General features: G+C 40.7%; 1 protein-coding gene across 1 annotated transcript in view; it reads right to left on the bottom strand.

The window, feature by feature from the left end:
• SRP72 (signal recognition particle 72) overlaps nt 365–12,822 on the bottom strand; it is a 33,097-nt gene continuing 20,639 nt past the window's right edge. The window contains 6 exon segments of the mRNA XM_021100536.1: nt 365–2,205; nt 2,954–3,113; nt 7,294–7,331; nt 10,887–11,024; nt 11,720–11,797; nt 11,937–12,040. Of these exon segments, the coding sequence (XP_020956195.1) occupies nt 2,028–2,205; nt 2,954–3,113; nt 7,294–7,331; nt 10,887–11,024; nt 11,720–11,797; nt 11,937–12,040 (696 nt within the window). The 3' untranslated portion in view covers nt 365–2,027.

The following is a 12,822-nucleotide window of genomic DNA, read 5'->3' as shown; positions in this document are numbered from 1 at the left end:
TCTGTAAGATGCCAACACTCCAAAATGCCTTAATCCATACTCGCTGCTAACATGATTTATTTTAAAATGTGCCACAGCAGACGGATGTACCCATATTGGTTTTTATAAATGTACACACACATACAAAGTGTATATGTCACTGGTTAAAGATCTGTCCCAAAGAAGAACTCCTAGAAAGTTAATGTAGGTGTTTACACTTCATTTAACAATTACAACTTATTTGAACTGCAATTTCAGCTGCTTAGTAATGACTGGCAATTACAATGACCGTTAACTTCATTGTGCTTTGGGTCAAAATTTTCAATGATGGATATGGATAATTTTCACCAAAAATCTGTGGCTTAGTTAATCTAAAAAATGAGTATTCTTCACCACAGAAATTTAATGGAATCCAAGTCATAAATTAACAATTATTTTTGTAATGGGGTATATACTCATGAAAAGGAATCTGTCACTCTTACGAAAAGACTATTCTGAGAGCCCAGAAAGTAAAATGACACAGTAAGTCATTCATAATGCCAAGGTCTCTTGTTCTCTATGCCACCACATTCTGATCACGCTAAACAGGCAGCGCCACACTTCTTCCTTGGGTAAAGGAGGAAAGCCTTTTAAAAAACTCTCTGAAGAATTTTTCAGTAGATATGTTCAAACACAGCAGCACTTTATTAACAAGGACAGACAGAGCAGTATGAACACAAGGAAACAGTCCTAAGCTGACACCGAGCACCAGCCTGGGCAGCATAAAATGAATACGAACAAGAGTGGGCGTCCAGGGCGTCTGCCTCATGCCTGTTCAATGGGAAAGCGACTTGTAAGCAAGGCAAGACCAGAGACCCGGAGACCACAGCCTGACTAAAAGACTGCATGACTCTGAGAAGGGCAGTGAGTGGTGGTCACAGCCCCATGAGAAAGAGGAGTCATTTGAGACCTATTAACTGGGCCAAACAGTTGGGCTCAGTTTTAATCCTGTACTCTGAGGCCGATTCCCTCTTATGTAGGAAGTCAACATTCATGTTTGTGGTAGGGGCCACTGAAAGCTTTCTGAGTGACAAAATCCAAATCCATCTGACCTCAGAACACTGGGTCTAAGAGACAACTTCTTGCAACACTGATACATTTCCTTTGAGATTGTTAATAAATCAACATAATAATTTGAAAATGACATGGGGGCACAAAGAAGTTCTTCTATAGCTGCCGGCCTACACCACAGCCACAGTAACACAGGATCTGAGGTGCATCCACGACCTACACCACAGCTCACAGCAACACTGGATCCCTAACTCATTGAGTGAGGCCAGGGATCAAACTCATAACCTCATGGCCACTAGTTGGGTTTGTTACCGCTGAGCCACAAAGGGAACTCCAGAAGTTCTAATTTATATATGTGTGTGTATATGTGTATATACACAGTTTCCATTCCTATATATATTCTATATATATTAGCACCCCACATTCCAGGATCACATGACAGATTTACAGTCAGAATAATGGAGACTTTATGATTATTTCCTGTGGCCCCTCATGTGATGAAGTGCAAACACTGGGTACCCTAAGGGCCCTTTTCCTCCCATGCTGCTTCTAGGCAGGTATTTGGAATGCTCAGAAGACTCCACTTGCAGGCTCCTACAGCCTCCTAAGACATAACTTAAAGCAAGATTTGACAGAACAAGTATCTTCGGACTCTAGTTCAAACAGAAGTAGTTTCTGTTTATATCCTAGGAAACCCTGAATCACATGCCTTATTTGTGAAACTGAAAGAAACACCAGGCCACTAGAAAGAAAGGAGACAGCAGCAAGGGGGCAGCTGTCCAGCGTCCTCATCTGCACGAGCAGGCATTATGAGCGCCAGGTCTGGCCTGGCCGAGTCTAAGGAATAGGCTTCCCTGTTTGATGCACAAGGAAACAATCACGCAAAAATGTGGGGATGGGAGAGGGAGCAGCTCTGTACTTCTTGCTGTGTCGCCTTTATCGTGCTCCTAGTGTCACTGAGGACAGTCTGAAAGCCGTCTGCCACAAGGCTGCGCTCCTCACCAGCCGCCTCTCCCACCTCTCTTCTTTTTCTGTGGCTGTTTCTTCTTTGTTGCTGGAGCCCCTGCTGGTTTCTGGTGTCTTGGGGGTATGATGTTACTTGTAGATGTGGATGCTGCTGCTGCACTGCCAGGTCTTGGGGAGGTGGGGGGGCTGCTCACAGTTTTACTGGCATCCCTGAAATCATCAGATGAGGAAATGGTGGTCATTCAAAGGAAAAGCCTAGAAACACTTCAGTACCTGGACTTCGCTTTCCACCCTTCACAATCTCCCACATGTGTTCTATTTCTTTGAAGCTGGGTTCCCCAACTCCTTATCCATTTTTCTTTAGAATAAAATTTTTACTGCTTTATAATTTTAAAAAACCTAATAGATGGTACATGTCATTTTTTAGAAAGCTTATAAAAAAAATAAAACTTTTAATGACCTATAATACTATCATACAGAAATAACATTTTATTTATTTTTTTGGCCGTGGCATACAGTGGCTTGCTGTGGGATCTGTTCCCAGACCAGGGACTGTGTCTAGGCCACAGCAGTGAAAGCACCGAATCCTAACCACTAGACCACCAGGGAACTCCCTAGTAATACTTTAAATTGTTTTCTAGTCACATTATTTATTTATATCTGTTTATCTAGATATTTAGTTAATTGAATGAGTGTATTTAGTTTCCTTTTGAAGATACTATAATCCTAATGTTCACAATATAATCCTACAAGTCTAATATTTACAGTACAACCAAACCAGAAATAATACATTTTCTTTCCTTTACTTAAGCATATGACAAAAACATTTATTAAAGATATCTGGCTATACTTCTCATATTGAAAATATATTTAAAAAATTCTTACCAATGACCTGAGCTAATCTGAGAAAGAAGCAACCTATACTCTGAGGGCCCTCAGGTGGGGGGCAGTGACTCACAGTTCAGATGATGCTCCTGCAGATGCTCCCTGGGTCCCTTTGCCAATCTGATCCTTCTTTTTACCCTTCTTTCGTCCCCGGTAGTAAGAGCGTTCACGCATTGGGAGCCATCTTTCTGGATCTGGGGTCACTTTTGGGTCATAATTCTTAGGCAGTTTCCCTGTGTAACAATTGATAAAGAAATGAGAGATCTGTCCATACTATTTTCAAGATTGTTTAAACACTGTGTCCAAGCCTGAGAATAAATAACATTAAAACTTTTGGGGCTGGGGAGATGCGCTGGGGTTGTGGGATGGAAATCCTATAAAACTGGATTGTGATGATCACCGTACAACTATAAATGTAATAAATTCATTGAGTAATTAAAACAAAAAAATAACATCAAAACTAAAATAAACTTATCTGAGAAAGTTTTAATTATATAACTTAGCATGGGAAAAGACCTCATTACCAAGCATGACATAAAATTCAGAAGTCATAAAAAGATTTCATAGACGTATTTGTATTAAAAAGTTCAAATTTTCAGAGTTCCCATCATGGTGCAATGGAAACAAATCCGACTAGGAACCATGAGGCTGCAGGTTCAATCCTTGGCCTCGCTTGGTGGGTTAAGGATCTGGCTTTGCCATGAGCTATGGTGTTGGTTGAAGATGTGGCTTGGATCCTGTGTTGCTGTGCTGTAAGCCAGCGGCTGTATCTCCAATTGGACCCCTTGCCTGGGAACCACCCTATGCCGCAAGGGCGGCCCTTAAAAAAAAAAAAAAAAAAGTTCAAATTTTCATTTGATAAAAGGCACATTTTCAAGAGAAATGACAAAAAAAAATTTATCTGCATACTATATAACAGAGTGAATTAATATTCTTAAAAGTTCTTGATAATCAATAAGTAAACCAGGTAAAGAAAATGGACAGAGCTGTAATTAGAATAAGCCCGGAGAAATAAGTCATCATCAATCATGTGAAAAGATGCTCTATCTAACTAATTAAAGATGAAAAGGGTAGTGTTCCCATTGTGGCTCAGTGGGTTAAGGACCTGACATAGTCTCTCTGTGAGGATGCAGGTTTGATCTCTGGTCTCACTCACTGGTTAAGGATCTGGTGTTGCCATAAGCTGTGGCATAGGTCACAATTCAGCTCGGATCTGGTGTTGCTGTGGCTGTGGCATAGGCCTCACCTCTGATTCAACCCCTAGCCTGGGAACTTCCAGATGCCATGGGTGCGGCCATAAAAAGACAAATGAAGAGGGTAAAAAATTCTATCAAACTAACAAATATTAAGAGCAGTAATACCCAGTGCTGGTGAGACAGTGGGTGACCACTAAACACTACTTCCAGAAGTGTACTGGTACAACCTTTGTAGAGAGCAATTTAATTGGCAGGACCAGTCAAAATTTATCCTTTTAGAAATTTACCCTGCAGAAACTCCTAAGTTACCAAGTCGTATGTGTAAGAATACTCTATGATAGTCTTTAAAACAGCAAACTAAGGAGTTCCCATCGTGGCGCGCAGCAGAAACGAATCCGACTAGGAACCATGAGGGTGTGGGTTCGATCCCTCGCCTCACTCTGTGGGTTAAGGATCTGGCATTGCCGTGAGCTGTGGTGTAGGTCACAGACACAGCTCGGATCTGGCGTTGCTGTGGCTCTGGCGGAGGCCACCGGCAACAGCTCCAATTTGACCCCTAGCCTGGGTACGGCCCTAGAAAGACAAAATAGAAAAAAAAGAAAAACAAAAAACCCAAAAAACCCCAGCAAACTAACATAAATGTCCACCAGTAAGAGAATGATTAAATAAATTATAGCAGCTCCAACTACAGCAAGCTATACAAGTGGGTTAAAAAAATGAAGTACATCTTGGAGTTCCTGCTGTAGCACAGGGGGTTAAGAATCTGACTGCAGCAGTTTGGGTTGCCGTGGAGGCTCAGGTTGGATCCCCAGCTTGGTACAGTGGGCTAAAGGATCTGGCATGGCCACAGGTGCAGCTCAAATTCAATCCCTGGTCTGGGAACTTCCATATGCTGCTAGAGCAGCTATTTATATGAAAAAAAAAAAAAGAAGAAGAAGAAGTGGAGTTCCCTTTGTGGCTCAGCGGTAATGAACTCAACTAGTATCAATCCCTGGCTTCATTAAGTGGGTTAAGGGATCTGGCGTTGCTGTGGCTGTGGCCTTCAACCCTTAGCTTGGGAATTTCCATGTGCCATGGGACAGCCCTAAAAAGACAAAGTGTATCTATATTTAATACTTTGGAAAAATATCTGTACAATAGAGCCTAAAGTAGAAGATAAAACAAATTATCCCAATGATCTGTTCATATCCTATCAGTGTTGTAAAAATATTGACTGAGCATGTGAAAGTCTATGTGTTTATATATACAAAAAAAAGTAATTATCTCTAGGATCCTGAATTTGGGATAGGGGATTTTCCATTCATTATACCATTCTATAATGACAGAAGTCTACTTCCTTTGTTTTTACTTTCTTTTGTTTTCAGAATGAGCATACCACCTGTAAATTTTAAAAAATACTCATCTGGAAACCACAAAAAATAGAAAAGAAAGTGAAAACAGGAGTTCCCGTTGTGGCGCAGTGGTTAACGAATCCGACTAGGAACCATGAGGTTGCGGGTTCGGTTCCTGCCCTTGCTCAGTGGGTTAACGATCTGGCGTTGCCATGAGCTGTGGTGTAGGTTGCAGACGTGGCTCGGATCCCGTGTTGCTGTGGCTCTGGCGTAGGCCGGTGGCTACAGCTCCGATTCAACCCCTAGCCTGGGAATCTCCATATGCCGCGGGAGCGGCCCAAGAAATAGCAACAACAAAAACAAAAAAAAAAGACAAAAGACAAAAAAAAAAAAAAAAAAAGAAAGTGAAAACAGAGGTTACTGATCCCTACAGTTATCACTAATACATAAAACATTATGAAACATTTACTGAGTCTTTACCAATTTTCAAGAACAGAAATGAAAGGGAAGAACTAGTAAAGATAATGGAATAAACGCAAACATCAGACTCCTGCACTGTCCAAAACTCTACTAAAATAGTAATAAACCCATTAGAAGGAAGAATAGGAGAAAAGATACTATCAATAACATTCTAGAAGCTGGAAAACAGAGAAGTGGTAATAAATTGAGATCTGTGAAACCCAAATCCTTAGATTGTGGCAGGCAAAACCAAGATGCAACCTGACCAATAGCACACATTTCCCAAAGACAAAGGAACAAGTTATAAAATTAAATAAATGTTAGCTACAGTTATGACGTAGCTTCAGGGTTACCCTCAACCTAGCTGAAGCCAAGCGTGGTGAAGTCCACCCACTCTCGCCATAGTTAAAGACAGCTTAAGCCAATCAGGCATGGCATTCCCCTGGCTAATGGTTCAGGTCTGGACACTGACCTACGCTGGACCAATCAGATTAATGGGAAAGACTTGCCAAATGCAGAGGCTCTCTTAGTCCTGCTTGATGTAAATGACAGGTATGTGGCCTTGTTTTCAACATACATCAGATTACTCTAATGGGACTGTTTTGTGTACAGCAGAACAAAGACAAAACTACTGGGTAAACCAACCTTGATGCCAATTTTGCTCTACACTGCCCGTGTCGTAACAGTAAATTTTCTTAATTTTCTTAAGCCACTCTGATGGAGTTCTGTAGTACCTGCAGCTGAAAGCATGTAAGGGCTTACTTGGTGCCAGGTGCTGTTCTAAGAGCTTTACGTGTAGTATCTTTTTAATCCTAAAAGGAATATACAATCATATTCCATCTTCCAAATGAAAAACTCAGGCAAGTATGTTAAGAATCTGTTCAGTTACAGCAAAAGAACAATGTTAATTCAAACCTCTGGGTTTTTTTGGCTGTGCCTGCCACATAATTAAGTTCCTGGGCCAAGAGTCAAACTTGCACCACAGCAGCGACAACACTGGATCCTTAACCTGCTGCTCAGGGACTCGAACTTCTGAAGTGCATTCTTTTTTTTCTTTTTTCACTTTTTCTGCTGCACCCATGGCATATGGAAGTTCCTGGGCCAGGGATCAAATCCAAGCCACAGCTGCAACCTACGCCACACTTGTACCAATGCCAGATCCTTAAGGCAACGCACCAGGTGGGGGATCAAACCCGAACTGACACTGCCAGAGAGACAAGTTGGATGACTGACCCACCACACCACAGTGAGAGCTCCTGAACTGCATTCCTCAAAGTTATAAAATTAAATAAATGTTAGCTACAGTCATGACAAAACTCAGTTTCAAAGATAGAACAGTCTGTCTATATCTGAAGATTTCTATACAGGGCTAAACTCAAGTTTTATCTTACAGGAAGTAATTTAAAGATTTTTTTAAAAAGCCTTACCCTTCTTTTTTTTCTTCTTTTTTTTCAAATCTCCCTGTCTACAAAGAGAAGAAAAGTTGTTACCATCACTGACAAAAATATTCATAGAGCATTAAGAATGTGCCAAAGAGTGAGCTGGGTACTTTATCACAAAGATGTTTAAGATTTTGAGCTAATAAACTAGTTGGGATATTAATTCAGGGTAAATTTAATCAACCTCCATACACTAGTTTTGAGGAGGCAGTTTTTAGAAAAGAGGGTTGACAATTGTTTTCAGAAAACAAGATACCATTTATACCGGCACAAATTAAGTCTATGTAAAAAGCAAGTTACCTTACATACAGCAAAATCAGAAAACGGATAACTTAAACTCTTTGCCCGAACATGTATAGGTATAAAAAATGCAAAGAATATTTCTGAGAGGATACACAAGACTAGTGACATTGATTGTGGCCTTGGGAAGAAAGAGAGCAGACAGATGGAAGGAAGATTTTTACTCTGTGCTTTTTTTTTTTAAAGAAGCAGTATTTTAATTAATTAATTACATAATTTATAGCCGTGCCCATGCCATGTGGAAGTTCGTGGGCCAGGGATCAAACCCATGCCAAAGCAGTGACAATGCCAGGTCTTAACTCATTGAGCTAACAGAGAATTCCTACTCTGGACTTCTTTATCTTTCAAGTTTTGAACCTTATGAGTTTACTGGATTCTTTAAGTAAAATATTTATTAAGTACAGAGACCAGGGGGAAAAAAAAAAAAAAAAAGTACTGAAAGAGCATACAAAGTCAAGAAAACACTTCAAACTAACTGGTAAGTACTCTGACAGCTAGAGAAAAGAAGACACACACTCAGATGTGAGATGCCCCTCCATGTGAGATGCCCCTCCATGTGACGTGCCTCTATGGGAACTATCAAACAGAGAACTACAGAGATAAGAGAGCAAAAACTGGAGTTCCTGTCATGGCTCAGTGGTTAACGAATCCGACTAGGAACCATGAGGTTGCGGGTTTCATCCCTGGCCTCGCTCAGTGGGTTAAGGATCTGGCGTTGCCGTGAGCTGTGGTGTAGGTTGCAGACGTGGCTCGGATCCTGCGTTGCTGTGGCTCTGGTATAGGCCAGTGGCTCTACGGCTCCGATTCGACCCCTAGCCTGGGAACCTCCATATGCCGCAGGAGCGGCCCTAGAAAAGACCAAAAAAAAAAAAAAGAGAGAGAGCAAAAACTTCTCAAGGAGTTCCTGTTGTAGTGCAGCAGAACCGAATCTGACTAGGAACCATGAAAGTGCGGGTTCGATCCCTGGCCTTGCTCAGTGGATTGAGGATCTGGCAATGCCATGAGCTGTGGTGTAGGTGGGAGACATGGTTCGGATCCTGCGTTGCTGAGGCTATGGTGTAGGCTGGCAGCTGTAGCTCTGATTGGACCCCTGGCCTCCATATATGCCGTAGGTGTGGCCCTAAAAAGCAAAATAAATAAATAGGTGCATAAATAAATTAAATATAAGTAAAAATTAAAAATCGTTACAGTTCTCAAAAACAAAAAAGCAAACTACTTCTCCCCAAACATCACTCGACTCAGTCATGCCACTGTGCAAGTTCTTTTAGGGTGCCCTGAGGACCAGGAAATGCATCACAGCCACCTTACTTCAGAGCTCCTAGTGCTCAGCCAGACGATGTGACAGCCCTCTACTTCCCAATACTCCATCTACACTTTCCCCAATACTCTATCTACCCTTTCCCACTCTGTGCCTTTGCTCACACCTTGCCTACCTCACCTGTATCTTCCTCTGGAGACAACACAGTCAAGCCCCTCCACGCAGCCTTCTCTAACCCACGCAGGCTTCTCTAACCCACAGTTCCTGGAAGGGTGACCATCCCATCTGATGTACTCCCCTCCGGCTGCACCAGCACAGCACGTGCAACCTCGATTTCAGTTACTGCTCAAATCTATTTTCTTTCTGCTACACTGAAGCTCTTTTGTGGGCAAGGACAATGATTTATTTTTTGTCAAAAACATAGTATATCTTCAAAAGAAATGAAACTTTTATATCTAAAAGTCAGCATAAAAGGCATTAATAATGCCTAATGAAAATACTGTGCTGCAATTGAGAAGCTTTAAATCAACGTATATCTTAATAACTGTCTAAGGGAAAAGAGGAAGAGTGAAGGATTAGAAAAGAACTGTATGCTCTTACCCAGCCCTGTTTTAGAGGAAAAAAAAAAAAAAAACAAAACCTGAAAGTATTTAAATAGGCATTATTTGCCCTAAAGATCTGGCTTGAACTAATTATTTTGGGGTTCTTGATAAGGCTTGAAATTGGGATGAAATGAAACATAGAACAATGCAATATTGCTGAGATTCTAATTCCTTATTTAACTTTTAAAAAATCTATTATAAAGATGATAATACCTTTTTACCAAATGTAGAGTTCATAGTGAAGTCAATCATAAACTGTTAATGATATAATTTTTTTTGGTCATTTCTTTGGCCACTCCTGCGGCATATGGAGGTTCCCAGGCTAGGGGTCGAATTGGAGCCGTAGCCACTGGCCTATACCAGAGCCACAGCAACGCAGGATCCGAGCCGAATCCGCAACTACACCACAGCTCACGGCAACACCGGATCCTGTAACCCACTGAACAAGGCCAGGGATCGAACCTGCAACCTCATGGTTCCTAGTCGGATTCACTAACAACTGAGCCATGACGGGAACTCCACATTTTTTTTTTTTTTTTTGATGATATAATCTTTAAGTCAGGAAAAATTAGATTTCAAAAGTCTTTCAAAAAAAAGGAGAAAACAGTGAAAAATTATGAAAGCCACAAAACTCAGGAAGTGTTGTATCTCTTCTATTCTCTATTAATCCTGAGTCAAAAATATAATCTTAAAAACATTTTAGCAGTGTCCGCTTGGTGCAATGGGATTGGCAGCATCTCTGGAGCCAGTCCAGCACAGAGGGTTAAGGAGCTGGCACTGCTGCCACTGTGAGGTAAGTCACCACTGCAGCCCAGGAACTCCATAAGCCGAGGGGTAGCCGAAAAAGAAGAACCACCCCCCCAAAACCCCAAAACATTTTATTGAATAGGCCTCTGCTGTTTTTGAGTTGACAAAGTAGGAAAACAAGGAAAGAAATCGGAATGTGACTTCTTATGTTACTAAAGCTGGCTAACCTTCCCTTACAATGAGCAAAATAATCCTTATATGAACTACGGTTTAGAATTCTTAATGATGTTTAATAAATGTACATCAATAACTCACAGGTAAATAGAGCAGGACAACATCTAGACTACAGAATACTATGCATAAAAAGAACAAAATGTGTCCATGCTGACACATCTCTTAAGACTTATTAAAGAAAACTCTAAAACAGTTAAACACAATATAATCCCATTTTTGTAAAAAACAAAAAATAATCCAATCTAAGAAAAGTATTTCTAAATCAGCTCTGTGTGTAAACACAAAGAAAAACATATGGACGTATACACACTAAAGGGAAAAGAAATAGAAGGGACTTAAGCTTTATTCACATGGAATTTTCATGAGAGTGAACTTTTTATTCCCTTTATGACTTAAAATTCACATTCAGCATTAGTGAATGTTACAATGAAAAGCATTACCCGTGTTCCTTTGGTTGATTATCTCCAGCAACTTTTCCGCCTTTCTTCCGAACATACGTAGCACCAGGAGAATTTTCAAGAGCATCAACATCCACTTTCAGAGACATGCTATCCGAGGAGGGCAAGTGTTTACTAAGACTGGACCAGACGGGGTTCAGGAACACAATACACACATATACTCATGTCTACCACTATACCTACACCAAGAGAAGAACAGAATCTTTTGCGGGTACCCTTCATCAAAAGTAAAAAAAATGTTACTAAGTGTTGTAGAGAATAACAAATTGGTGGGACATAAGGTCAATTATGTACCATCCACTGCAAAGAAGAACTCGAGAAAGGAGTCAGGACCTAATGACACGTTCGTTAATCTGGAGACACACTTGCAGGTGGAGGCTTACTAAAAATTACATTCCAGATCAAGCGTCAAGCTTATAGAACACAGACTTGTTCCCTGAAAGGCTCTCCTGTGGCTCTGGAGGAGCACACACAGGGTCTGGGCTCAGCCAGTGGGGGCACCAAATCCTCTCCGATCGGCAGCAATGTCTGCGATGGGCATTCGACCGTTCAATCAGAAAGACATTTCAGAGTCACGTATATGCTTTTTCTTCTTCTTTGCTGCTCTACTTGAGCCTGCAGAGAAACTGCATTTGGCTGACTTTGATTTTGCCTGTTTCAAGCCATGCTCCAAACTGGACCTTCCACTGTATTTTTTGGTCAACATAGTCTTTACTATTTAGGAGGGATTTGTTTGTTGAAATTCACAGCAAAAGCCCTGGTCAAAGACATGCAAGGGAAGACAGATCCAGTATCTGGAACGATCAAAAGGATACGCTTTTGCTTTCTCAGGATCTACGAGGGAGTAAGCAGAAATAAGCTGTGCCAGGGTGTGAATATCTTTTGGATTTTGTCTAAAAGAAATGGAGAAGTTATTAAACAGTTTATGAAACTGGAGAAAGTAACATAAAAAAGCAAAAGAACTCCCTTCTATCCAACAGGAGCAAGAAAACCTGGATTTCCACCCCTTCCCTCCCCTACTGCAGAGCTTACTTCCACAGCTGTTCTAGGTCACTAACTGCCTCCTTCTTCCGCCCATATTTGAGTTTGAAGTTTGCAGCTTCTCTTATCAAGGACAAATGAGCAGGAGACTTGGGCTATAGGTTCAATAAAAAGAGGGAAAAAAGTTTTAAGCTAAAAACCTAGCAGATCAGTGAAGTTAGATTCATTAGATCTTTAAAATGGATCTATCCATCAGGTTTCTCATCCTAGGTTGAACTCATGAAACAACACACACATTCACACACGTACACAGGGGAAGGATAGGGAAATCAGTACAAGTGAAGACCAGTTTATGAATGTGGAGTACAACTCTTCTCTCTCCAGATTGTCCTGTCCACAACCAGAAATATTCTCAAATAATCAAATATTAAATTATGTCACCATAGCTCTCAGACATTAATTGAACACACTACCTCCCAGACACTGATACTCCTTCCTTGCTCAGAGCGCTGTGTAGATGTCACCTGCCTGTGTGTTTATCTATAAGTTGGATAATACCTTGTAGAGCTCATAGAGGAAAAAATGAAGATGCTCTTAATCAAATGAAGACAAAATATACATTTATGCCATGTACTATTCTAGCAATGACCCATTCATGGGTTCTCTAGCCAGAAAGATGAGCTTTCTTATATGCAATCATGCACACTCTTCTCATTTCTCAAGATTACACACACAAACACACATACACACATATAGGAAGGAGCTTCAGAAAACATAACTGAGCTTTTTTTCTCTCTTACTTCTTCTAATAACTTTATTTGGATTTGGTATACTTAAAAACTAAATGATAGTCTAATAGCATTCCATCTTTTTTTCCTTTTCTTAAGTGATTTTTATTTTCTTCCATTATAGCTGGTTTATTTTCTACTGTACACTA

Source organism: Sus scrofa, chromosome 8 (genome assembly GCF_000003025.6).
Source record: "Sus scrofa isolate TJ Tabasco breed Duroc chromosome 8, Sscrofa11.1, whole genome shotgun sequence".
Taxonomy (NCBI): Eukaryota; Metazoa; Chordata; class Mammalia; order Artiodactyla; family Suidae; genus Sus; species Sus scrofa.
Note: the sequence above shows the minus strand (reverse complement) of the source record. Positions and strands in the feature narration are given on the sequence as shown.